The sequence below is a fragment of the Boleophthalmus pectinirostris genome, unplaced genomic scaffold (assembly GCF_026225935.1).
Source record: "Boleophthalmus pectinirostris isolate CB_2022bp ecotype Guang Dong unplaced genomic scaffold, ASM2622593v1 HiC_scaffold_548, whole genome shotgun sequence".
Classification (NCBI taxonomy): domain Eukaryota; kingdom Metazoa; phylum Chordata; class Actinopteri; order Gobiiformes; family Gobiidae; genus Boleophthalmus; species Boleophthalmus pectinirostris.
The window spans coordinates 1-25,000 of record NW_026571424.1 but is presented as its reverse complement, the minus strand read 5'-3'; the positions used below and the strand labels follow the sequence as shown (position 1 = coordinate 25,000).

The 25,000-nt window shown below is 39.2% G+C and overlaps 5 protein-coding genes across 8 annotated transcripts; 4 read left to right on the top strand and 1 right to left on the bottom strand.

Moving 5' to 3' along the window:
* The first annotated feature begins 90 nt into the window (after positions 1–90).
* On the top strand, positions 91–3,372 carry LOC129411674 (transcription factor 4-like). The gene is made up of 4 exons (XM_055163162.1): positions 91–227; positions 689–924; positions 1,015–1,166; positions 1,277–3,372. Exons 1-3 carry the CDS (start codon positions 157–159, stop codon positions 1,158–1,160), a joined length of 453 nt encoding a protein of 150 aa, XP_055019137.1. The 5' UTR covers positions 91–156; the 3' UTR covers positions 1,161–1,166; positions 1,277–3,372.
* Positions 3,373–4,389: 1,017 nt separating this feature from the next.
* Positions 4,390–5,646, top strand: LOC110173998 (cytochrome b-c1 complex subunit 10-like). The gene is made up of 3 exons (XM_020940022.2): positions 4,390–4,549; positions 5,079–5,218; positions 5,429–5,646. The coding sequence occupies exons 1-2, from the start codon at positions 4,488–4,490 to the stop codon at positions 5,197–5,199; spliced, it is 183 nt and encodes a 60-aa protein (XP_020795681.1). The 5' UTR covers positions 4,390–4,487; the 3' UTR covers positions 5,200–5,218; positions 5,429–5,646.
* A 253-nt stretch (positions 5,647–5,899) lies between these two features.
* On the top strand, positions 5,900–10,640 carry mbd3b (methyl-CpG binding domain protein 3b). Of its 4 annotated transcripts, XM_055163159.1 has the most exons (8): positions 7,071–7,409; positions 7,591–7,684; positions 8,175–8,334; positions 8,427–8,564; positions 8,676–8,766; positions 8,852–9,029; positions 9,576–9,728; positions 9,814–10,640. In XM_055163159.1, the coding sequence occupies exons 1-7, from the start codon at positions 7,283–7,285 to the stop codon at positions 9,721–9,723; spliced, it is 936 nt and encodes a 311-aa protein (XP_055019134.1). In that variant the 5' UTR covers positions 7,071–7,282; the 3' UTR covers positions 9,724–9,728; positions 9,814–10,640. The 4 variants fall into 4 exon arrangements, with proteins under 4 accessions (XP_020795756.1, XP_055019134.1, XP_020795755.1 ...); XM_020940097.2 differs by lacking the exons at positions 7,071–7,409; positions 7,591–7,684 and adding an exon at positions 5,900–5,979; XM_020940096.2 differs by lacking the exon at positions 7,591–7,684 and having other exon boundaries at positions 7,072–7,392.
* Positions 10,641–10,778: 138 nt separating this feature from the next.
* Positions 10,779–20,879, top strand: si:dkey-110c1.10 (unconventional myosin-Vb). The gene is made up of 35 exons (XM_055163157.1): positions 10,779–10,926; positions 11,648–11,758; positions 11,833–12,001; positions 12,495–12,639; positions 12,772–12,928; positions 13,014–13,157; positions 13,244–13,325; positions 13,403–13,510; positions 13,633–13,745; positions 14,088–14,356; positions 14,440–14,521; positions 14,679–14,819; positions 15,100–15,231; positions 15,305–15,388; positions 15,528–15,635; positions 15,702–15,799; positions 15,878–15,964; positions 16,176–16,496; positions 16,641–16,797; positions 16,868–17,107; positions 17,179–17,382; positions 17,469–17,562; positions 17,636–17,784; positions 17,865–18,080; positions 18,186–18,286; positions 18,386–18,491; positions 18,582–18,687; positions 18,766–18,894; positions 18,970–19,121; positions 19,236–19,325; positions 19,399–19,531; positions 19,642–19,939; positions 20,146–20,320; positions 20,399–20,479; positions 20,556–20,879. Exons 1-35 carry the CDS (start codon positions 10,900–10,902, stop codon positions 20,715–20,717), a joined length of 4,971 nt encoding a protein of 1,656 aa, XP_055019132.1. The 5' UTR covers positions 10,779–10,899; the 3' UTR covers positions 20,718–20,879.
* LOC129411673 (protein unc-13 homolog A) lies at positions 20,813–23,976 on the bottom strand (the record flags this gene model as incomplete). Its single annotated transcript, XM_055163161.1, has 3 exons — positions 20,813–23,401; positions 23,472–23,631; positions 23,884–23,976. Coding segments are annotated over 3 exons (542 nt in total), but the record flags the coding sequence as incomplete, so codon positions are not given.
* Positions 23,977–25,000: the final 1,024 nt, after the last annotated feature.

The window sequence follows — 25,000 nt, the reverse complement described above, 5'->3', positions numbered from 1 at the left end:
ATGTACATGTTTAGTGAAACCATACAGAAATCATTTAATTTGATACATACTGGATTCCTAATGTATTCTGTATAAAAACGATAAGCTAACTTGTGTGTGCCCGACTGGTATCCCAGTCATTGTTAAGCTATAACTGTGTTGACAACCCCTTCCCTCATGTCACATTACAGAAAGGAGGCGTTCGCCCTCCAGATGATGTCTGCCCTTTCAGATCCGAAAGATGATGAGTAAGCTTCTTTACTAGAGAATCATTTTCTGTGTTTATGGGCTTATGCTGCATTTTAAAGTTTACCTGCATTTAGTATATAAACACTTTCATTATCTAGAAAATGACAACTGATATAGTCAAACAACATGTGAAAATACTTTACAACTATTAGTAGTAAACAACAACAAAAAATATAACTGCTTTAAAAAGTTACAGCCACCACTATGTATAATACAAAATGCTTCATGACAAATCTACATGCAATGTTCTTCAAAAGAATATCCACCTTTTGTGGGATGAAAATTCTGCTTCTCTTTATCAAAGGGACTTGGTGGTCTCCATTTTTTTAATTTTTCTGTAGTAAATTCAGTTTTACACATCATGTTAGTGACGTGGGTAGAGATGGCAACTCTGGCCCTAAAAACATTTGTGTTTTAATTGCGTTGATGGCTTCATCACATTGCTCCTATCTGTGATCAGTCAGTGTAATGAAGACGATGAGGACTTGCCCCCTGAGGTGAAGCTGGAGCGCGAGAGGGAGCGGCGAGTCGCTAACAACGCCCGCGAGCGCCTCAGAGTACGAGACATCAATGAGGCGTTTAAGGAGCTCGGGAGAATGTGCCAGCTGCACCTCAGCCACGACAAACCTCAGACCAAACTCCTCATCCTGCACCAAGCTGTCAACGTCATCCTCAATTTAGAACAGCAAGTCAGAGGTCAGTCTGCCAGCAGCACACAAAGTGAAGCACCTATAGCGTTGTTAAGCATCAAATGTTTTATCAAGCTTTGTCCTCCTGTTCTTTCAGAGCGCAACCTTAACCCTAAGGCAGCATGTTTAAAGCGCAGAGAAGAGGAGAAGGTATCTGGTGTTGTGGGCGAATCTCAAATGCAGCTCTCAGGAGGTCATCCGAGCATGCCAGGCGATGGCCACAACTCGGTCGGTCACATGTAACACAAGGTGGGCTTTAATCGTATTACTGTGGTCCTTTTTGTATTTGTTTTCAGGGTTGTTTTGGTTGTTTTTTATTATTTTTTTGCTAATGCAATGTTGATGTCTGCCTTTTCCAGATCTGACGGTGTTTTCTAGCCTGTTGGAGGATGTGGCCTTAACAGTTTGCTTCCACCCATTATTCTGTGTGTAAATGTGGACATGTATGTGTATTGTCCATTCAAGTCCCAAGATACTCATTTACACGCACACATGCATACTGCCAAACTGACTTAGCACGTTCAGCGCACTCCCAACCACAACTACAAACTCAAATGTGAAGAACTTTTTTAGTTTTGCTTTGTTTTATACATGTAAAGCGTTTTGGTTTTCATATTTGGTTTCCACAAATGGAGGGAACCCCAGAGTACTTTTGTCCTGCCACAGATTGGGACTACACACTGCCAAGAGGTACTCTGACCAGAGAGAGACCTGAACACAAATTTAATCAAGGATTTGTGCCTATTTGTTACATGTTTTCTATTTGACATTTAAGCAAATTGCTTTACATGCGAGGAACATTTATTGTGAGGGATTGCTTATATGTATGAGCAATTATTTTTAATGTATGTCATTCCCAGTGTGATGGTACAGTCTTACATATGTTATGTAACCAAGCCCATTGTTTATTGTCCTATTCAGTTACTTTTCATAATCTTGTCTACAGAAGATTGGGAAACATGTTAAAAGGGTCAGAAGGGAAAAGGACAATGTTTTGATTGTGCTATTAGACAGACACCCTAGCCCAGAGAGTCAGAGATTGATCCCCAGTGTTTTTACAGATGTCTGGAGACCACAGACTAAAGAGGATAAATTATTCATATGGTAGAATAAGTCGATAACAAACTGTTTTTCCTTTCCACTGACCACAAAGTATTACATCTGTAATCTTTATATTAGGGTCATTTTTGTATCGTACTTGACTGCATACAAGAGTAGTTTAGGGGAAAGGGTTGAATTAAACAGCGTATTTCAGTCCTTTTGCCCCTGGAAAAATCCAATGGAATTGAATTGGGACTGATTTCCAGGTAACTTTTACATCAGATGCTGCTGTTTCCCCTGAATCAAATATATTTTTGAGAAATTCTAAATTATTTGGTTTTAAGATCTACATCAGTTAGTTTAGCCTTTGTGCGACATTGGCTTACATTAACAAAATGAGCATTCCCAGAAAAAGGCTCGACTTCTTATGAAGTTTGTCCACACTTTGGTGTGAAATGTAAATTCACTTACGCTAACATTACTCAGTTATGTTTCTTTGTCAGATTTAAATATATATAAATATATATTTTTTGTTAGTCTATACATTGTAGATTTTTTACATAAATGGCAATATTAGTTTGAACTTTAGTGTATTGTAGATGAGCTGAAAAAGGGGATATTTCACATTTTAATGAAATTGTAAAAAAACATTTGAACGTGGGTGGCAGTGGAAAAAAGTAAACAGTGATAAATGGAAATGTATTGAGTATAGTGTATCCTTTATTCCTGTTTAATTTTAAAAGGCCTATGAGCAGTGTCCATGTCCCACTGTGGGGTGTGTGCACAGTGAAACACCAAGGCAAATGCAGAAAGGGATTTTTCTCAAACATTATGCAACTGGTTCTTGAATGTAGCTACCATAAATATTAATCGCCTTGAATTTTTTTGTTTGTTGTCTCCTTGGCGTTTTTGTCCATCTTTTCCTAATCTCTGCCCTGACCAAGTGGCTTATAGTGGGGCAGGATCCTGCACACTTAAGGAGGTGGATGCTGACATTTGGTTGCAAGGTAAAATTATAATATGAGAACAAAACAGTATTATTGTAATGTTATTCCCATTTTGTCATGTTGTAAATGATTTTACCAACATGTAATCACAAATGGGAGTATTTTGTGTTTAATTTCTACAAAAGAGATGAAGACCTATACAAATCAATAGTGTGGCCTTTTCATTCTCAAGACTTAAGATGTCATGATGGGAGAGTGATACCTTATCAGTGCCTGAAATTGTATTTTCATTGAAAACAAGTTTATTTTGTGAACCATATCATTTCATTTATCTTGGAGATTAAAAGGTACTTGTTCATTCCCAACTTGACTTTCTCCTAATGCTTTTTCAGTTTCCAGGAAGGTTGAAATCTTTAAATGAGATTTTCTTTCTGTGTATCTAGTAAATAAATGTTATGTAGAGCTTGTTAAGTTTTTATTCATTTGTTTTCAACTGGATTAAAACTGCTGTTTAAGTTAAAGGTCATGGGTCCAGGACAAGTTAATTTGTGTTGGTAAATCACTAAAATGACAGGGTTTAAGAGTTGCTGATTGCTTTTCATGCACATAAATTGAAAGTATTGCGTCTGTAAGTGACTTTCTGTAGTAGCTCGAGCCCCATAGAACTTACTGCGTTTTCTTTATATCAGAATGCAAGCCCTCTGCAGTGGTTTCCAGTTTTTTCTTTTAGTCCTATGTCAAAAAAAGTTGCAAAGTTCTCTTGTTTTGTTGATTCTGAGACATACATTTTTGTGAGAGGATCTGAAAGACTATTTTGAGGACTTGTCCTTTTTTTTTTTTTTTTTTTTACTTTTGTATTACAATAAATGAGTGTAATGAATATTGCCATTTGTCACAGGTCAAATCAGTGTGACTTGATATCATTAGTATTCAGTAAACATTGCTTTAAACCCATTAATTCATTGTTTAAATTCACAAATTCACAATCATCTGATAGGCACACAAATTGTTGGCAACTAAATAGTATTTATACAATTGTCTAGCCTAATTTGTATGGGCCTGGGATCATTTGGAAAACAGGTCTATGCAATTTCAAATATTGTTGGTCATCTTTGAGTTAAGGGGGGTAAGAGTGAAACTGGGACTGACAGTCTGAGGGCTTGGTGACTGACTTCCCATTCACTCGTGTTTTATATACATATAAATAAATATATATAGTTGAACTGTCCTGTATATAACAGTAATGTAGCAATAAATGTGCCATTTTGATGACAGATTATACTTTTTCCAGTGTGTGGCATTTGAACATTGTATAGCCTACATAAAAATAAAAGAAAAAAAAATAAAACAAATTGTATCAAATGTGTTGTAGTTGGTTACATTCTGTTATGCTTGCCTAAAATGTCCTACACTTGTAAACAAAGGAAATGAATGGTGAGGACTTGACTGAGGCAGTCCCAAATTGTGCCTGTCTGTAAAGCTTTGGTTTTTATAAGAGGCAGTAGAACGGGCAGCCTGGGGTCCTATTCTGCCATTAAAAACAACAAGAACTAGCTACAGAAATAAACTGCAGAAGGTCAGAATGGTCCAGAATATTCTTAACAAAATCATTGGGAATAAATATATTTCCATCGTGAGGACGTGGTAAGTGGTGTCCTGGGAGCATCGTTCAGGTTTTGTCTTCTACTTCAAACACGCGTGTCCTTCTGACTGACCCGTAATGTTCTGGCGTAGATGGCGTGGGATTTAGATCTACTAGTGTAACTTGCTTAGACAAATGAAACCTCCATTAAAACGTTTAATACGTTACACAATGATCTAGGCTTTCTACTGAAAATAACCATCATTTGGGCATCATTTAATTTCAAATGTAGGTCTCTCTGTTGAACTTCATGTGACTATTTTAATGATGCAATGCAGAATAGCCTGTATCATTTCTTACTGCCAGTCTTATCCATCTCTAGATTCACTATTTTGGGGGATGATTCATCCAACCAGTTTGTTTAGCCTACCTGGTGCAATGTAATAGTCCAGTTATTATTAACTGTAGTTTTTGGGGAAAGAGACAATTATGAGGGACTTTTTCTTTTCATTTCTTAATTATGTTAATTTCTTATTGATTGTGCATAATATGTGCCTGCATTTTCATACCTTACCATAATTTGCTCCTTAGGGTCCCTAATATGGCGGCTTGGGGAACAGTGGGTGGCGTGGCGCTTGTCCACTTCACAGACTGGCGGTTAATCTTGGACTATGTGCCATACATTAATGGAAAATTTAAAGGGGATGAGTGATGAATTATAATTTCATGTGGTAAGCATAAATTGGTCACATGATCAGCATTATAAAGATAGAACACAGTGTAGACATGTAGACTGGTCTGCCATCTATTCTAGACCTAGTCTTGCTCAAATTATTTACAAGTAAAATATATCTTGTAGTAGTTTTTATTTTCAAATGCCTGTTTTTAAGTACATTAAACATAGAAGAATTGAGCTGACCTATACCCTTTTGTTTTTGCAGGACCACATCTGGAGATGGGAACATGCTTTGTCAATGCAAGTTCAGTGTCAAAACCATGGCTGTACAATTAGTCATCCCAGGCTGTTTGTAACACAAGATGCACTCTGTTTAACGTGAATCTGAAAATATTAAAAGTATATGCCAATAAGGTTTATGTCCAACACTAATCTCTCATAATTGTGTAAAATGTATTATAAATAAAACATATTTTTTGTTTAGTGGGTCTTTTGGTCTGGTTATTGTTTCATAACTATTTGCTATGCACCTGTAGGCTGTTCTAAATCACAAATTAGCATACACGCGTTGATATTTTAATCCTAGTATCTCTGTTAATGGTTACCAATGAGGGTCTAGTGCAGCTTTTGCTAGTGCACCTCAACCTATGGCGCGTTTTACAGACAGTATTCTCATTATATGGAAGCTGCGCTGATAATGCCTTTGATTTGTTCTGTGGAAGGGGGAGGGGACTCTGAAAGAGGAGAGGGGAGAAGGGATTTAACATAGCGAGAGGGAAAGGAAAGCTACACTGTCTTCAAGATGGATAAAAACGAGTAAGTACCTCTCTCCACACACTCTTATGCCGTTATTTGCAAAATCATTTGGGTTATGCATTTAATTCGCAACGAACCATTTGCAAAGACCCAGCATTGCAGTAGGTTGGCAGTGTTTATCATCAGCGGGACGTTCACTCGGTGCGCTTGCTTTGGAAATGTCATGCCGCTGTTCTCTGTATAGATGTAGGTACATTATAACATTATTAATTTAAAGGCTGACCATAACGTTGCAATTTCTTGATTGCGTCGGGACCGTGTCATTTTTACACACAAGAACAGAAAGAGAGATAATAGCTGATAAAGATCTTATTTGAAAGTGCATAGTAATTACTAAATGAAATGCTTGAGAAGCTGATAGAACGGTCTCTTCGTCTGATTGCGAAGATCTACTTTCTTCATTCATAAAAGCCGGCTGCAATACAGGCTGAATGACAACGGCAGGCATTGTGTTTCGAGAGTAGCCAAGCTTTAACACTCATGTAAACAGCAGCCTTTCGTACACGGTGCACAGTGGAAATGTGTCATGGGTGTGCTGTATTTACGCAGTAACATAGTGGCGGGCGATTCATAGTCTATATGTGGACGCGGTTTTATTTATGTGCCATTGCAACATGACCGTCCTTTGCGTCTTTTTGAAAGACAGATAAGGGGCTTCCGGCTTGCATGTCAAAATAAAAATATTGCCAATTCATAGGCTTGAGAAGCTATTACTGCAGACTACTATTACTACAAATGGCTTACTAAACCCAATAGACTGAACAAATCATAACAACTTTATTTGTCCTTATTGATAGACCAATGTAGGACACATTTTGGTAGGCAACATCCCTTACGCCTTTTTGCACCTGTTGAGTAATAAAGAAAATATTTTATAGAGAGCATACTCATAAGAGACAACTGAGGGTAGCTCGTTTAAGATAAAGTGCGGTTGCTTTTTAGGTCTTCAGAATGGGGTGAGTAAGAATGGTATGAAATGAAAACTAAAGCACTTCCCGTTTTATCTCATCCGCTTCACGCTGCCTTGACGCCGTAAATGTTTTATGTTTTTCCTTGCGGATGTAGCCCTTATGCCCCACAAGACAGGCAGGTAGTGATGAGGCTGAGGTCCGCGGCGGAGCGATCTGCGCCACGACAAAGAGACGAGATGTTCGCCGCAGCTTGATCCCCACTCAGGGCGCACGCCGTATTATGGTGGAAACAAAAGCGTAAAAGGCGAGAGGGCTCACCGTGCACTTTTCACTAACTCGGCCTACTTCTTGGTAGTTTATTTTAATTGAGTAAAGATTTCGTGCGTGGGCCAATGGAGAAGAAAAGGTGGGATTGCACAGCTCTTCCCAAGGGCTGGAAAATGGAAGAAGTGACCAGAAAGTCCGGTTTGTCAGCTGGGAAAAGCGACGTGTATTATTTTAGGTATTGCACTCACAGGGGTTTGTAAAACTTACACAGGACAAGAACATTCAAAAGTTGGACAATGCTGGCATAGTTACGCGTAAAGTTTGGGATGAGGGTGGGGATTGGTTGCAGCAGGCCCCCGCTGTGGTTGGCGCTCGTGTCAAATGAATAAACATTAGTGTCATTTCAGTTAATCCTATTCATTTTCTATTGAAGTGACCCAACCACAATCTTTTATTAGCAGAGGAGAAGAGCAAGATGAGGAGCAGAGGCAGGAGAGGGGGGAGGCGGGTCGGTTGTATAGTTTGTGGTAGGACAACTGCACATTTATACTGTGTTAACCGTGGTGTGTGATGTACAATGCATTTGCATGGATTTCTAGCACGTATCCATCCACAGCTGGTAGTCATTGCTTTCAAGCTGCTTTTATAGTTACTCCCTCAAATGGAGTTTTATTTTATTTTTTGTAGCATTATCATGTTTACATTGTTTTAAATGGTTTGTAACGGTGCGCTGTTCTACTCACTCTTTTAGTGACTATCTGCATCCAGTGGATAGGACTACATTGTGCCAGTGTGCAAAGCTTAGTTCTACATTGCTCATCCCATGTCACTCTAAAAGTTTCTGAATTCATTGAATTCATTTGGCTTTTGCCATTTTTGTGAACTCATTTACAGCATGTAGTGGTGCTTGTCTTTTGTCTTTGTCTTCAGTTTCTGATCTGTTTTACCGTTTGTGTTTTGGCTAAAGATTACCTAAGTACTTTTAATAATTCTGTTTTATGTCTGTATTTTTGCTAGTCCATCTGGGAAGAAGTTTCGGAGCAAACCTCAATTGGCCCGTTACCTGGGAAACCAGATGGACCTGAGCTCCTTTGATTTCCGCACAGGAAAGATGCTGATGAGCAAACTCAACAAGAACCGGCAGAGGATGAGGTACGACAACAACAGCCAGAACAAGGTAAGTCCAGTACTGCAGATTTCAATGCCACTGTTAAAAGACTAGATCATAGTCTAACAGCTCTAACTCTTCCTTCCTGTTGGTCTGATAAGGGCAAACCAGATTTGAACACATCCCTCCCAGTCCGGCAGACGGCCTCCATCTTTAAACAACCAGTTACAAAAGTCACCAATCACCCCAACAACAAAGTGAAGACAGATCCTCAGAAAGCTGTTGACCAGCCACGACAGGTGAGAAACGATGGAACGATGACTGTGCCATCTCACCCCAATGAAACCCACCTCACGTAATCCTAACCCTACAAAAACTACATTATATTTGAATGTACTTTTATTTTGCAGTTATTTTGGGAGAAGAAACTTAGTGGGCTCAATGCTTTTGACATTGCAGAGGAACTTGTAAAAACAATGGAACTTCCAAAAGGTTTACAAGGTATAGTATTTTTACTATATTTTATTTGAAAGGATTAAAGATATTTCTACTTAAGTCTTGATCTGTATGAACGTGGTGTCATCAGGTGTTGGTCCAGGCTGTACAGATAAAACTCTTCTATCGGCCATTGCGAGTGCTCTTCACACGAGTGCAGCTCCCATCACGGGTCAGCTGTCTGCAGCAGTGGAGAAAAACCCTGGAGTTTGGCTCAACACAGCACAGCCTCTGTGCAAAGCATTTATCGTCACAGATGAAGATATCAGGTTAGTCAGAAAACAGCTAAAAGTAACATGGACACAGGAATACAGATTCCTTCCAGTAGACAATTTGTTCTTAAAAAAGGCATATTGTATATAAATCGTAAATGACGAATACATATTTAGCATGGTCTTTTTTTTATTGACAGCTTTACAGCCAATAATAATAATGCAATAATACTTGTAAAGTGTTTTTTCTTGGCACTCAAAGACACTTCACACAGTTCGAAACAGACAAAACACAAATGAAGAACCAGATAAAAATGAGATGCAATTATTTGAAGGCAGAGAATCTACTGTCAGTGAAAGTAAGTGGTTTGAGGTACATTCTGAGGAGGTAATTTGACTTTGATCTTTTGTGTTAAACTGCAACAATTAATTCAGTGTTAATTATGGTTCGAAAATGTATTTTGAAAGGCATTTACTCTAATTAAATTTTTTTGTAATAAATACATATTTTTGTCATGTTGCCCAGACCTGAATTTTCTTAGAAGTGTATTTCAGTTGGTTGAAAGGCAAAGTGTAACGGTTTCCTGTTGTTGGGGTGCATAGGAAGCAGGAGGAGCTGGTGTACAGTGTGAGGAAAAGGCTAGAGGAGGCGCTTATGGCCGATATGCTGGCCCACGTCGAGGAGGCCGCCAATGAAGGAGAGACCCTGAAGGAGGAAGGCAACGGCAGCGAAGACAGTGAGAATGTATAGCACAGGTTGGCCTAATAAATCAATAAAAAATTTAAACTTTCTTCTAATGTATTACCAAAGTGATTTAACTACTACCACTTTGTCCTCTAGGATCTGAAGTTTGAAAGTTTTGGTTTATTCCTGATTATTTTGCCACAAACACGTACTGAAGTCCCTCTCTTCATTATTGTCTGAAATGCATCATGGATACATTATTTTTTTGGACAACACATATTTTAGCTGACTAAGATTTTGAGCTCAACTAATTTGGATCGAAAATGAAATGTAACCTCAGTGTGAATATAATCAGTGTTTGCAAAAAGGTTTGTATGTTGATGACAATCACCCAAATTGTTCTTTCTGGCGATAGAATATATGGTGATTTGGTGTTATTTCCATTTAAAAAAATGTTATCAAGCACTCCAATAATTTTGAGCCAGGCAGACAGTTTCAAACCAGATTTAGCAGAACAAGCTAATCTGAAAGAACTGTTGAAGTATATGCTACAACCACAACTTATTTTTGACCTCAAACATTTATTTTGTGTGTCATTTTCAGTATTGACCAAAGAGGAGACATTTTGCTTTGTAACTACAAAAACGATGGAAGTTAACCTGAACGTAGACTGACCATAATGCTAAGGACTTGATACCTCCTCTTCCTGTTCATTGTAATTACAGGTGCTTTATTGGTGCTGTTTAACACTGCATTTTTGTACCAGGATTTCACAGCTTCAGCCCATGTTATTTCAACTTTTTAATGTTACTACACACAGACTGCCTCCTCTACCCACGCACAAAACTGGTCATGAGTAATTTTGTATTTTTATCCCTGTTGATTATTATTTTTATTGGATCCACTGAAATCCTGTCATTGTGTATCAACAGGCTATATGTTGAAATTGATTGTATTATTAAAATTAGTCCAAATGTCACAAACTATGTCATGTTGTGTCTTTTATTTGATAAAACCTTGATCTCCCAAGTCTATTAATATTTGTGAAGCAAGTATCTCTACCCAATTGGTGCATCCTCCTCTGGATTAACAGTTAACTTAATAGTGCTCCTGCCTTGCTGAAACGGTGAACAAAGTACAAGCAATGTCACTCAACAGACACCGGCTTGGGACTGGATGAATGAAGGACAGCTGCTTCTCCAGATCTGAGACTTTTGCCACAACGCAGCTCCTAAATTCGTAATGGGACCACTGGAACTATACTGCAAGGTATAACAAATGTTAAATGATGCAATGTCTATACTTTTCATGGACTTTATAATGATAGGATTCTAATTTCAATTGTATGGAAAAATACTTCTAAAATTATTGCAGATGTTCCTAATATGAATGACGGATGGGTACATTTTTTTCAAATTAAAGCTGGAATCTGTAGGCTTAATGACTTCACTGTGTTCTCTAATGTCTCAATTATAAAAATGTGGTGTTAATCTTTAACGCTGTTTGGGAGCATTTATGCTGATGTAAAAGAAATGCGCTGTGGGTGGGATCCCAAGCTGTATACCAGGTGTTAAAATGTAACATTATACAATAATTAACAATTGTAAAAGATATGTTGCAATATGTATGTTTAGAGCAAAACTGAACTTGAATAGCTCCTTAGAGGAAGCCACATCCAATTAAAACCTGGCAATATTTACACCTAATGTGCGCTCAAGTGGAAGTTCTAAATGTGTTACTTATAATCAAATACCTGTAGTTGTAAACAAAAGTAATAAGACACAGATTTTGAATAAAATATGTCTAAGAGTGTGTGCTCAAGTTTGTTTGTTTGTTTTTGTTTTTTTTCTGTTGATTTAGAGTTACTGAATTTGTTTCTTTTTAAGATTAATGTTATCTTTCTGTGGGCCCAATTATTATCCATAATAATGATCATGGATATTCACAAATATTTTTCACTTGTTCATAGTGTTGTGCTTGTTTACTACAGGGAGCAAGTGTGTGGGTTCCTGATGAAGTTGCAGTGTGGGTTTCAGCTCAACTCCTTCGTGACTACAACCCCGAAGAAAAACTGCTTTATTTACAACTCGGCAATGGACTGGTATCAGAATTTTTTTTAGTATATAAGCAAATCAATTATCCCAGTCCTAACAATGACAGTCTTTCCTTTGTTAGGAGCTACATTACCCAGTGGAGTCCCTGTCTGACCTGCCACCTCTGGGAAACCCGGACATTTTGGAAGGAGAGAACGACCTCACTGCTCTGAGCTTCCTCCATGAACCTGCCGTCCTACACAACCTACGAGTCCGATTTCTGGACTACAACAGTATCTACACTTACTGTGGTAAGATCTGGAAGCGACCAAGTTAAAACTGCTTCTTGAGTTTTATATTAAATTGGAGTGGAGGGTATATATGCAGTGAACCTCAAGGGCCCCCAAACCTCGATTTTCTAGATCAGGTTCCACTTATGTATACAAGGAGGATTAGGTGAAGCCTCAATCATAAAATCTGTCCACATTTACAACTACATTTATAGCATAAGCATAAGAATAAGAGCATAAAAATAAGAGCATAAGTTAAAGCAACTGATATTTTTATACCTACACTGATTATTAACTTATGTAACTATATCAAGTTTACTGACTGTTTTCCTATAACTCAATGTTTGGTGGTTCAGTCTCGTTACCTGTGCTGGCCCACTACACTGTTGTATCAAAACTGTGTGAATGGTGGGTTTAAAGGACACTGACCAATTAAGGAAGAACATGGGGCTATTTACATTAATTCCAACAGATGTCATCAAAACACTCCCTTAACATTTTAATATCCCTGCAGGTATTGTTCTTGTTGCCATCAATCCTTATGACCAACTCCCTCTGTATGGAGAGGAGGTGATTGACGCGTACAGTGGTCAGGATATGGCAGACATGGAGCCTCATATCTTCTCTGTGGCAGAAGAAGCATACCGCACTATGACCAGGTAAAGAGGTTAGGCTTTACTCACAGGTTAAGCCCGCGAACGGTCTATGAGACCTTATAACAGGGTTGAAAGCCTAACAAAACTGAACATTTAGGCTCAAAGTTACAATATACATGTTTTTAATGTTTTTAGAGAAGAGAAAAATCAGTCAATTATCATCAGTGGCGAGTCTGGCTCTGGCAAAACAGTCTCTGCTAAATTCACCATGCGATACTTTGCTGTGGTGGGAGGAGCAGCTCAGCAGACCAGTGTGGAAGAGAGGGTCCTGGCCTCAAACCCCATCATGGAGGTTAGGTTTATTATGCAACATTTTACCAAATTTACACCATTGACACCAGTCAGTGTAGCTCAGACTAGATCTGTTTGTTTTTTAGGCTATTGGAAATGCGAAAACGATTAGAAATGACAACAGCAGCAGGTTTGGGAAGTACATTGAGATTGGATTTGGAAGAAAAGGAGACATAATTGGAGCCAACATGAGGACATATCTGTTAGAGAAATCAAGAGTGGTTTTTCAGGTATGTCCTACACTGCTATCTTTTTATTATTTATCATGTAAAATGTATGTGCTTAACTCCTGAAAGCATACATTTGTGTGTATCAGGCCACCTCAGAGAGAAACTACCATATCTTTTATCAGCTTTGTTCTGCCCGAAATTACCCTGACTTGAGAGAACTCAAACTGCGTAAATATGGAACCCAATTTATTTCGAATTCTTACTTAAAGTTAATTTGCTTTGACACTTATCTCTTTGTCATGTAGTTGCACCAGAAGATTTCCGCTACACTGGTCAGGGGGGAGACGTGCATATTCCTGGCACTAATGATTTGGCCGAATTAAAACGCACGTCCGATGCTTTTACTATTTTAGGTAAAGGACATTTTACACAATAACTCTTTTTTTTTTTTTTTTTAATATATATATTTTTTATTGTCAACCTTTATAACTCATTACATGTCAAAGTCCTATCAGTTTGGTTTGTCGAATTACAGGTGTGCAGGGTGACCAGCAAATGGAGCTGTTTAGAATCCTTGCAGCAATTCTTCATTTGGGAAATGTGAACATCCAGGCGAGTGGGAGAAATTCCGACAGAAGTTATATTGATGTAAGACACCTTTTTTTTATGATCCAATCGTAACATATTTTCATTCAATCTAAAAAGGATATTATCTAAACAGGTTTAATTAGGGTGACTTTCTTCCCTTCTATTGGTTGTCCTATACACAACCTTTTAGGCCCCTGTCCCTTATTTAGAGATTGTCCAAATGATGGATTGTATTGTTTAAATGTTTGAGTTAGTCACCCTAGGTCCTGTCCAGACCTCTAACTGAAACATGCTTAGACCAACATATTGCCCTATTGTTTTAGCTCCAACTTTTGTAGGTCATTTTACACTGTAGCAGTCTGTAGGACCAATAACTGAACGTGTTTATTATGTTCTTACCAGGCAGATGACAGCTCTCTGGTCATCTTCTCTAAGCTCTTGGGAGTGGAGGGCCCTCAGATGGCTCACTGGCTATGTAACCGCAGACTGACAGTAGGAGGAGAGACGCTGGTGAAGCCTGTGCCTGGGCAGCAGGCTGTGGAGGCCCGGGACGCACTGTCCAAACACATCTATGGACAGTTGTTCACATGGACTGTCCACCGACTCAACTCAGCCCTAAGGAGTCAGAGAGGACAGCCCAAGAGCTTCATAGGAGTGCTCGACATATATGGGTATGCTACAGCCATCTGTGTTGAGAAGATATTTTCATTGTTTTTGGGATTCATTTTGTTTTTTATTTTTTGGTCTTTTGCAGTTTTGAGACCTTTACAAAGAACAGTTTTGAGCAGTTCTGTATCAATTATGCAAATGAAAAACTACAGCAGCAATTTAATAGGGTAAAATCCATAAAATATATTTTTAATTAGATCAGTAATTGTTGAGATAAATTTTTGCAGCATTACTGATAAATTTAAAAGAATTATTACTTGGTGTTCCCTACCTCAGGAACCTGAATCTACCTCACCTTAACTCTTCATGTTTGTTTATTTTCAGCATGTATTCCACTTGGAGCAGGAGGAGTACATTCGTGAAGAGTTGGACTGGCACCGTATCGAGTTCAGTGACAATCAGTTGTGCATCAACCTGATCGAGGGGCAGCTGGGGCTGTTAGACCTGCTGGACGAGGAGTGCAGGGTCTCTACAACTCTATTGTACACTGCAAAAAAGTTAAAGTTAAAATGTTAATGTTAAAATGCTTTAAATTCAGAATATTATAATAATGTTTTTTAGAAATCTTCACAAGTTAAGATTTTTTCTTTTTCTTTTTCTGCTTTCATAAAAAAGTAATTTAAACCTAGGCCAACAATCTAAACTAGTCAAAATGTCTCATATCAAAATGAATGTGTTAAATTTAAGTGATTCATACATTCATACATTAACTTTGGTGTCATTCATTCAATATTCTAATTATCAGATGCCTAAAGGGTCAGATGAAAGCTGGGTGAGGAAACTCTATGATCGACACTTGAGCAAGACACCTCATCCTCACTTCCAGAAACCGCGTATATCCAATAGTGCTTTCATCATTCTGCACTTTGCTGACAATGTAAGAGAAGTAATGGCATCGCACAGTTTGTCTCTAAATCTCATCGAGCTGTGATATCTTTATCTGTTTAAAGGTTCAATATGAGTGTCAAGGTTTTTTAGACAAAAACCGAGATACAGTCTTTGAAGAGTTGGTTAACATTTTGAAAGCAAGTCAGGTAAGTGAAATAAACCTAGCCTGCCAGACTTGATTTGAATGAGTGACAAAGTCCATAGGCTACTGAGGCATCTTTCAAAATACAGCTATATCAGATTCACACTGCCTTTGTACTTGTATATTATTCATTTTTGTGTCAGTCAGAGCTGGTGGCAGAATTGTTCCAGCAGCAAAGCACTTTTACCTCAGTGACCCAAGAAAGTATTCACTCTGGAAGAAGAGCTCACAAACTCACTGTGGGATTTCAGGTAACTGCAAAACTGTTCTCTTTTCTCCACCAAGCTTGATTTGTAATCAATATGTGTCTGGTTTAGTTTCGTCAGTCTTTACAGCTGCTGATGGATACTTTGAACAGCACAACACCCCACTATGTCCGCTGTATAAAACCCAATGACCTCAAAGAGCCTTTTACGTGAGACTACTATTATATATGCTGTATGTAACTTAAAATGGTGTACATTTGATGTTACATTGAACTTGTTTGTGTCAGGTTTGATCCAAAAAGGACAGTTCAGCAGCTGAGAGCTTGTGGTGTACTTGAGACCATTCGCATTAGTGCTGCAGGTTATCCCTCAAGGTATAAAACAAACAGTATTTAATCACTCAAATTTCCATCAACTTTCAAATTTTAATAACATTGGTGGAGAATCTCCACCAATCTCCACTGGAGATGCAAAAAATTGTTGCTCTAAAAAATATAAAATTATATGTAAGAACAAAAGCTGATCAACCATTCAAGTAGGAAACACCACAGTATACAAACATCTTTGGTATTTCTTCTGTTCCAGATGGACATATGAGGAGTTCTACACACGCTACAGAGTTCTGCTGCGCGGAGCTCATGACCAGGAGCAGGCTCAGCTCTTGTGTCGAAAGGCACTACCTGAGCTCATACCCGACCTGGACCAGTACCGCTTTGGGAAAACCAAGGTGTTTTTCCGAGCGGGTCAAGTGGCTCTGTTGGAGCGTCTGCGAGCGGAGAGGCTGAGGGTTGCCACGGTGATTATCCAGAGCTGGGTTCGGAGGTGGCTGGCTCAGATCCGCTTCCACAGAACCCTAAAGGCTATCATGACTATTCAAAGATGCATCCGAGGAACACTGGCAAGAAGGTATGGGTACTCTTCAGTTCTATTGTGCTAAGTGCCTCTTTAAAACTACATTATATTAGCATGGAAAGTGCTTATGGATTTTGCACATATGAGCTGTTTGCATCCTTCAAATCTGAACTAAAAGTTTATCTTATTTGTTCTCAGGCTTACCATGACTATGCGTTACACAAAAGCTGCCCTCATCATTCAAAAGACATACCGCATGTTTGTGGTCAGACAGTTATTCCAAATGATTCGACAAGCCACTATCACCATACAGGCCTTCACCAGAGGCACACTGGCACGACAGCAGTATAGACAGGTTAGACACCCAGAGAATACAGTGTTCTTCATAAACTTCACCATACACTCACACTCATCATGTTGTTTAGCTGTTGTCAGAGCGAGCGGCTGTACTGGTGCAGTCCAGAGTGCGTGGCTGGTTAGCAAGGCGTGCCTACACACGTGTGCGGGCTGCTGTGGTCTTTATGCAGTGCTGTGTCCGTCGACGCGCTGCCAGGAGAGAGCTACTCACACTCAAAAAAGAGGCAAGATCCGTAGAGAGGTACAGAGAGCTCAACAAAGGCATGGAAGTAAAACTGATGCAACTACAGCTACGACTGGACCAAGAGGTGAAGTTAGGATATGGAGTTTTAATATGTAACAATTAGTGGAATGGTTTTATTATTTTAATGTGTTTTAGGTTAAGGAGGCCACATCATTGAGAGAAACCTTAAATACAGAACGAGATGCCAGAAAAACTGAGTTAGAAACCCTCCAAGCAACTTTACAGAAACTACAAAATCAAAAAGCTGAGCCTCAGCCCAGTCTTGAGATCATCAAAGAGGTAGAAGAGCAGAGACAAGCCAATGAGAAGGCTGTACAGGAAATAGAAAGACTGACACAGGTGCATTCCTCTTGTCTACAGAATCCCTTATTGTAAAATTTGCATTGCTTAAACAAACTACTGTACTGTTTAAAATATTCTTTTAGGAGTTACAAATGCTAAAGAGCGAAAGAGAATCTTTTATGAAAGAAAAAGAGAACCTATCAGCTCATCTCCTTACTCAACAACAAGCTGGAGAAGGCAAGCACTCAGAATGTATTTGAAATATTTCCACTTTGCACTTTGTCTTAACCATATGTCTATGCATCCACAGAGAGCATACATGAGGCGGTGTTGAAGGCCACAACTACAATTAAAAGTGAGTTGGATGAAGAGAGGAGGAAGTACCAGGGTCTTTTAAGAGACTTCTCTAGACTGGAGCAGAGATACGACAACCTCAAAGAGATGAGTCTACTTACAGAGGTCTGGAACAATATATATTTAAAAATGTTATCTCATATTCATAACAGTATTAAGACTATAATAAATGCATATCTCCTTAGCGCACCAAGGGTCACCGGAGAACAGACTCCACACAGAGTCTGAGTTTTGAGCCTGTCTCTCCCTCTCTCACTCCTCTGTCCTCGCTTTCGACGACACCACTGTCTGCGTCCCCCTTCCCATCAGGGCTGCCCTCTCCTGAGCCAGTGCGCAGGGTTAGCGTCACATCACCCACTTTTGAGAGGAGAGCTCCGTGGAGCTCAGAATCCAATTCAATGGTACCACGACCTAAATAGAGTATAGAGTAAAGGATTATATAATATTGGCAAGGCTAAGTACTATTAAATTGGCAATAGAATTACAATATGTGTGGCCTGTGTTAGGAGCTGCTAATGGAGAGCCTGGATGTCTCCAAAGACCCCACAGTGAAGATGAAAGGTGATGACTTGGCTCATGCTTATGATGCTGTCCGTGTGGCCAACAAGTCAGTATGCCAATATTGTCATGCATTATTATGGTTCTACCAATACAAACACATCCATACGCCCATAAATGTGTGTGTGTGTGTGCTTTTTTTTTTAAGATTTCTGGAGAATCAGTTACGTACTCAGCACATCCACTGGCAGAAGGAAATGGAGGCTTTGAGATTTCAACTTAAAAAAGTATCATCTTCTGGTACAATACCTCAGGTACACATACTCACCTATAATATACAAAAATACATGTTTTTTATTAAAACGTCTGTAATGTATATAATGTAACACATTACCGTTGGTTAGGATATTCAAGACTTGCTTGAAGCTAGAGAGCAGGAGTGTGTGAGACTGAGGCGAGAGCTGAGGGACCTTAAAAACACCAGCACAATCAGGAGACTCCTCACTCAAGGTTTGGCAAATGACATGTGTGTGCCATTGAGTATTCATGTAATGAAAACATTTCATTTTTAAACATGATCTTTTTCAGTTCTGTCAGTATCTTCAACAGCTCAGGAGAGCTCATGTGTAACTGAACCACCAAAGTCTGCCCCAGTTGCAGGTTTACTTGAGTGTAGGAAAAAAGATGAATGCAAACTTCTTAAGAATTTGGTCACTGGTCAGTGCTGACTTTTTTTTTTGCTTAAACGTGAAACATACCAAACACTGTAACTTCCCCTGATGTTTATTCTAGACCTGCGTGGGGACATGGCCCTGACTTTACCTCCAGGTCTCTCTGCCAGTGTGCTTTTCTTGTGCATACGTCAGATTGACCAAAGTGGAGACCAGATGCGAACTCGATCTTTCTGCACTGCCATTGTTTCTGCTGTTAAGGCTGCTTTAAAGGTAACCTCACTTTGTACCATATTTAGAAAATGTATTGCCTAAAATGTGACACATTGTATAGTATAGTACAATAAGAATTTAATTAAATTGTGTTGCATTATGTGTTGTCCATAGAAGCACAGCAATGATGTAGACATGACAGCCCTTTGGCTCAAAAATGGCTGCTTGCTTCATGACCTGTTGGCCCAGCACTCTTCAAAGCAGGTGAGGAGAGATTTATATATGACTAAATCACATGAAAATTACTCAGTATTTATAAAGACTGTTATGCTTTCAGATGTGGGAGTCAGATGAAATGGTGCCCTTGGCGGTAGACCTTAGTGACCAGATACGTGTGTTGAGTGACCTTTGTATTCAGGCCTATCAGCAGCTTCTGTCCATCACCGAGGCTCGGTTGCAGAGCATTGTTGGTATGAACTGTTATTTTGTATTATTTTATTGACTAATAAATCCATGTTATGAACGCACTGGTCACATTACTGCTTTCACTTCATGTGAATCGTTTTCCTCTGTGTACTAGTGCCGGCGCTGTTGGAGAGTGAGAGCATCTCAAACCTGGCAGGCTCAGCTGGAAAGCTGCCATTATCCAGGAAGCGTACAAGCTCAGACACTCGGATGGTGGGGGGAGAAGCCCCTAGCATGAGCTCTTTGCTGAGAGAGTTAGGGGCACTACACACAGCCATGTCCCGCCAGGCTCTGCCCCCTGAACTTATGGAGCAGGCCTTCCACCAGCTCACCTACCTCATGTGTGCCTCAGCCTTCAACAGCCTGCTACTCCGCAAGGACATGTGCAACTGGAGTCGCGGCATGCAGATACGGTAAACATCATCTCATAGAATAAAGTAACAATTTAGATAAATTAGAAAAGTGGTAGCAACATGAGCAACATTTAACGTAAGTATTTATGTGATAGTAGAAGTGATTAGTGAATTTTATTATCTTATTATCTGTACACTACTGAATGATTACGCATATATGAGATATATGCTTTAAATGTCTGTAATTGTGCTTCATCACTCAAAAGTTACAATGTGAGTCTGCTGGAGGAATGGCTGCGTAGTCGAGGACTGTCAGCAGGGGGCACTGTGGCTACATTGGAACCCTTGATCCAGGCGGTGCAGCTGCTGCAGATGGGAAAGAAAACTGAAGGCGATGCTAAGTCCATGGTTCAGACATGCACAGCTCTTTCTAGCCAGCAGGTGGTGCACTTTTCTTTCTCTATTAGTACAACAATAATATGTACATTATAATAACTTGTGCCTGTTTTATCTTCTCAGATTGTGAAGATTTTGACCCTATACACACCTCACAGCGATCTTGATGAAAGAGTCACTTTGAATTTTATACGCACTGTCCAGGTATTGTTTTTTATTTTGTTAAAATATTTTAAAACATTTGGTGATATAACACATATATATTCTTGCTTCTTTTTAGGGGCTTCTCAAAAAAGGCTCTGACAGCCAGGCTCCACAGATCCTTATGGACGTGAGGCAAGTCTTTCCTGTGACATTTCCCTCTTTGCCCTCACCAAACCTCCATGCAGATCAGCTGAAGATTCCAGACAACCTTAAGATTTCCTTCCTACGCAGGGCCTAAGAATGTTTGAATTTGTGCCTGCTTGAACCACACTATTTTCTAACTTTTTAACTAACTTTCTAACTTCAAATGATTTAGAAATAAGTAGACATATATTAAGACTTCATGTCATATTTTATTGGAAGCAGAATCACATTGCAACTGCAATCCAAGTCCATCCCCAATAAGAACATCCAGAATAAAAAACAAAACAAAATTAGAAACATCTCAAGTATAAAAAAATTCTCATGCGAGTACTTTGTACCACTACACTTCATCCGTAATACATATTTATATATTCACATCATCGACAAATAGAAAACAATGACATTTGTTTTTTTCCAAAGAAATTTGACGACCATTGGCATTTAACATCAAATAATTATGCGTGCTGGCACAATACATGTTTGACTTTTTGTTTTATTGTTCCTATCATGCACCATTTGTGGAAGTACAGGTGGCAGTGCAGAGAAAGGACAGAACATGCTTGTTTGTCTGTCAGCTTGAATCACTGTGCTGATCTTTGTGCTTCTATGTCTATGATCGTGCAACCTTGCCCACATGCCAGCACATTAGCCAAATCCTCTTACACCTTCTTATACATTTCATTGTCAACAGCAATAAATAAAGATTTTTCGTGGCATTTCCGGCTCTAAATGATGTGTTGTAAAACTCCTCTGAAGAAAAGATGCTATACACATTTCCATTTTCTTTTGAGAAGGTATATCATCCATAATATGTACAATTATACAACTCTGTTCAAACATACGCTTTGACATACCATTCACATAAGCTACATATCCAAGTGGGTACCCATATGAAGCAAAATGTAAGTCTACAAAAGAGCAGCAAACTTCACATGACGAGGTTTATCATTTTTTAGATATTTACAACATCAATAATGTTCTTTCTCTATTCAGTGTGACTACAACTGCAATATTTGGCCTGTAACAATAGAGACAGCGTCAACAAGATATCAGACAAAACACTTGTGCTGATATATTAAATCCACAATGTAAACATTTTAAGACCATTTTAAAATCTACAATATTTCAAAATTAGATGCATAGAAATCAATTACATCTTGTTCAAAAGGGGGTAGAAATTATTCAGTTCTAAGTGCTTCTCAGTGGCAACTTAAAAACACCCTGACATTTCCAATTTAAAACAAAATTTAACCAAAACACTTCAAGAACAAACCTTACAGTTTATAGATGAATAATTCAGTCAAAGTTTAAAGAAGGGCATCCATAAAAGACAATGTATGTTCTGTGACACTGGATGCAATGACATGCAATTCCTGTATTTCCATAAAAAATAACAACAACATATAATATTGTTTTGTTGGAAATGTGTTATTATTGATGCAACAAAGACCCTGTGCTTAACTACTTTGACTAGAAGATTTCAAATGTTAGTTTTACAAACCTGATGCGGTCTGAAGACACAGCCCTTTAGGTAATCTGGGACTAAAATTGTACCCACTGATCATTTCAGTCTAGAAATGAATTTATCACCTGTTTAAGTGTTCAATAGCTAGGCAGTCAAGGGCAGTTTGCGGAATGTCTATTCACATGTACAACTACCATCATGGGGAAACACTCCCTGGGTGTGTCCTTCCCTTAAATGGCTTTCAGTGAATACATTTGTAGGTAACAGGCAGCACAGGTGACCACATGAGGTCGACATGTCACACACAGATTCTGATGATCCACGCTCTAAACAGGCACTATGGAAGAGACTACACACAAGGGCCCACGAGACAGAAGGCATTGGGGTATCAGGCAGTGTGCTCTGTTACAAGTACAGACAGACTACATGAAATTTTTCATGTACCAAACATAAACCCATTTTTTTCACATAGGACTTAAAATCTGTCTTAAATATAATTTCTCTATAATAGTTATTTGATTATAATATAAATAATTTAATAAATATAAATATAATCTGGAAGAAAGAGCATTAATAATTTCACACATCAAAATGATGAATGAAAATAAAAGACTTTTGGACTGTCAGAGACTTTTGGAATGTCTGAGGCCTTGCAGCCAGTGTCGGTCATTCAGACAGTTTGACCTGTTGTGCTTCTTACGGATCTTGGCATTATTAATTATCTTTTGGCACTTATGGTCCTTTCTGAGCAGCTGCAAGGCAGAAATGTGACAAAAAATTCCAACATGTTGTGGGGAACTAACTACGGGCCATATGAGACATAGAAAGGCTACTATTTCTCACCCTGATCGCCATATGAAAACATTGTTTGTAATGACACACTATGAAATATCAGATACACTCTAACATAATGCTATGTCCTGTTCACTTTGATTAATGTGTTTTCTCTGTGCTTATGCAAGGGCAGTGGCTAGCGAGAGCTCAGATGAGCTCTAGAGGGCAATATGGAGTGGCATAAGAGCTCTTAACTGCGGCCCTCCTCTGCAGAGCGTTGGTCCGATTTGAGCTTGACAAACTCTTTGGCCACATCATCATTGTTGCGCTGGGAGAGGATGCGCAGCACGGTCAGACCTGTCTCGTCCATGTTGATGCGTTTACCCAGGGGCAGCCAGCAAGCGACGCTGCCCTTAGAGGCCACATCTTTGAGCTGCAGGACGGCCATGCCCACTGTGCGGTCCTCACGGGCAAAGCAGTAGTCCTTCACACACACCTGCAGCTCATAGCACTCAGGGCCCACTTCATTACTCAGAGTGCTGCAGGAGAGACACAGGTGTTACTATGGGGTCAACATTACACATGTGAATCACTTATGTCAATACTCACAATGTGAACGTTTCATTGTATTTAGGAGCCCAGCTGTTGTTCTTTGACTTGGTGGCGTACTTCCTCTTCTTGTCACTGAGGTGTGGCCCGATAATATAGACCTCAACAAATGGCCTGAATATTCCCTGTGTCTGCCACCTCAGGTCATTGGCAGCGACGACTGTCACAGAGGAAATGAGAAGGAAGACAGAGGGATGGAGTGGGTGCGAACAGAGAGAGAGAGTCATGTGTGAAAATGAGCAGCAAAAAACAAGAACAGAAGCCACACATTATCTCTGAGTCTACCGTCACCCAACATTCAATGCTTAAATACTATGGGAATAATTGGGGCCTGAATAAGACATTTTTCCCATAAAGCCTGTTTATTTAAAATTATTCCACATCAATAACTTAGATGTTATTTTATTTTTACCTTTGACAGTAACCTTGTGTTCTCCAGTGCTGGGATGTGTGAAAATCTCCACATGTATGGACACCTCTCCAACTGCGTCATCCACACCTGAGCCTGGTGGAAATTGAAAAACATTTCAATAAGCATGTATTCTCGTTGGACCATAGGGCTCCTTGGATCCTATGCATGCCATTTGGAGATTGGGAAATCCCCCTTATTTTGATACAAAGCATCGGCAGAGACCAGATTTATATAGTCACTGTGTATCAGGAGGACCCGACATAAGGTAGTGAAGGATGTAAAATGGCAGGCAAAGCAGCTATGAGTAGGTACATGGTGTTAATCTTAAAGCAGAAAACTAGTATAGTAAATAGTAACCAGCATAGTAAACTAGTACTAGTAGTAGTTTGTATTTGTTAGACAGTATCTGTTCCCACTCATAGATGATTGATGTCTGCCAGGATGCAGGGGCTAGTTCAAGTCTGAGTGAATCCCCCAACAACCAAGTCATGCTTTAAGGGATCTCGAAAGTGGGAATGGTGTTGATAAAATGCTTTATCGAGTCATAAAAGCTCCACTTAAAAATGTTCTGTAAGACAAAAATAAAGTTCTTTGATATTGCCAACAGTTTGCTTAATGAGAGGTTGGGATTTCAGTTTGCCTGGGATATTGAGACAGATGGACATGTATTTCAAATGTTTTAATTAGTGTTGTCACTCTGTCAACTGTATCTTTGTGGCAAGAACCAGCAGCCTGTCGACATGCGAGTCTTCTGTACTGGCCACCCACTAAACAAGGTGTCTGTTCCTGGCACGCCGCTCTCCGGGCAGCAGTGTGAGATCCATGGTCTCTGTGCCAACATGACCAAAGAGAGCAGCAGTGTCCATCTGGCCTCATCTAGTCTATGGAGGACATCCACCAGACATGAAAAACAAACTTTGCTGATCAGGAAGTAGCAATGTGTGACCAAACCCAGTAAGTATTGTGCAATCTGATGTGCAAAAAAAATAAATAATAGCAGATTTTTCAAATTTTCTAGCTCAGCAGCAATTTAATGTGCAATAAGAATATCACGCAATTAAATTTAGCATAGCAGTGCCTAAATGTCTATTTTTGCTTCATTAATCGAGCATACAAA

Coding starts and splice junctions, on each gene's coding strand:
- LOC129411674 (XM_055163162.1), top strand. CDS start 157: ATGTCACATTACAGAAAGGAGGCGTTCGCCCTCCAGATGATGTCTGCC. Junction 228..688: donor TCAGATCCGAAAGATGATGA/GTAAGCTTCTTT, acceptor ATCTGTGATCAG/TCAGTGTAATGAAGACGATG. Junction 925..1,014: donor TTTAGAACAGCAAGTCAGAG/GTCAGTCTGCCA, acceptor CTGTTCTTTCAG/AGCGCAACCTTAACCCTAAG.
- LOC110173998 (XM_020940022.2), top strand. CDS start 4,488: ATGGTCCAGAATATTCTTAACAAAATCATTGGGAATAAATATATTTCC. Junction 4,550..5,078: donor ATTTCCATCGTGAGGACGTG/GTAAGTGGTGTC, acceptor TTTGCTCCTTAG/GGTCCCTAATATGGCGGCTT.
- mbd3b (XM_055163159.1), top strand. CDS start 7,283: ATGGAGAAGAAAAGGTGGGATTGCACAGCTCTTCCCAAGGGCTGGAAA. Junction 7,685..8,174: donor GGTCGGTTGTATAGTTTGTG/GTAGGACAACTG, acceptor TATTTTTGCTAG/TCCATCTGGGAAGAAGTTTC. Junction 8,565..8,675: donor CTGTTGACCAGCCACGACAG/GTGAGAAACGAT, acceptor TTTATTTTGCAG/TTATTTTGGGAGAAGAAACT.
- si:dkey-110c1.10 (XM_055163157.1), top strand. CDS start 10,900: ATGGGACCACTGGAACTATACTGCAAG. Junction 11,759..11,832: donor TACAACTCGGCAATGGACTG/GTATCAGAATTT, acceptor TTCCTTTGTTAG/GAGCTACATTACCCAGTGGA. Junction 15,800..15,877: donor GACCTCAAAGAGCCTTTTAC/GTGAGACTACTA, acceptor TGTTTGTGTCAG/GTTTGATCCAAAAAGGACAG.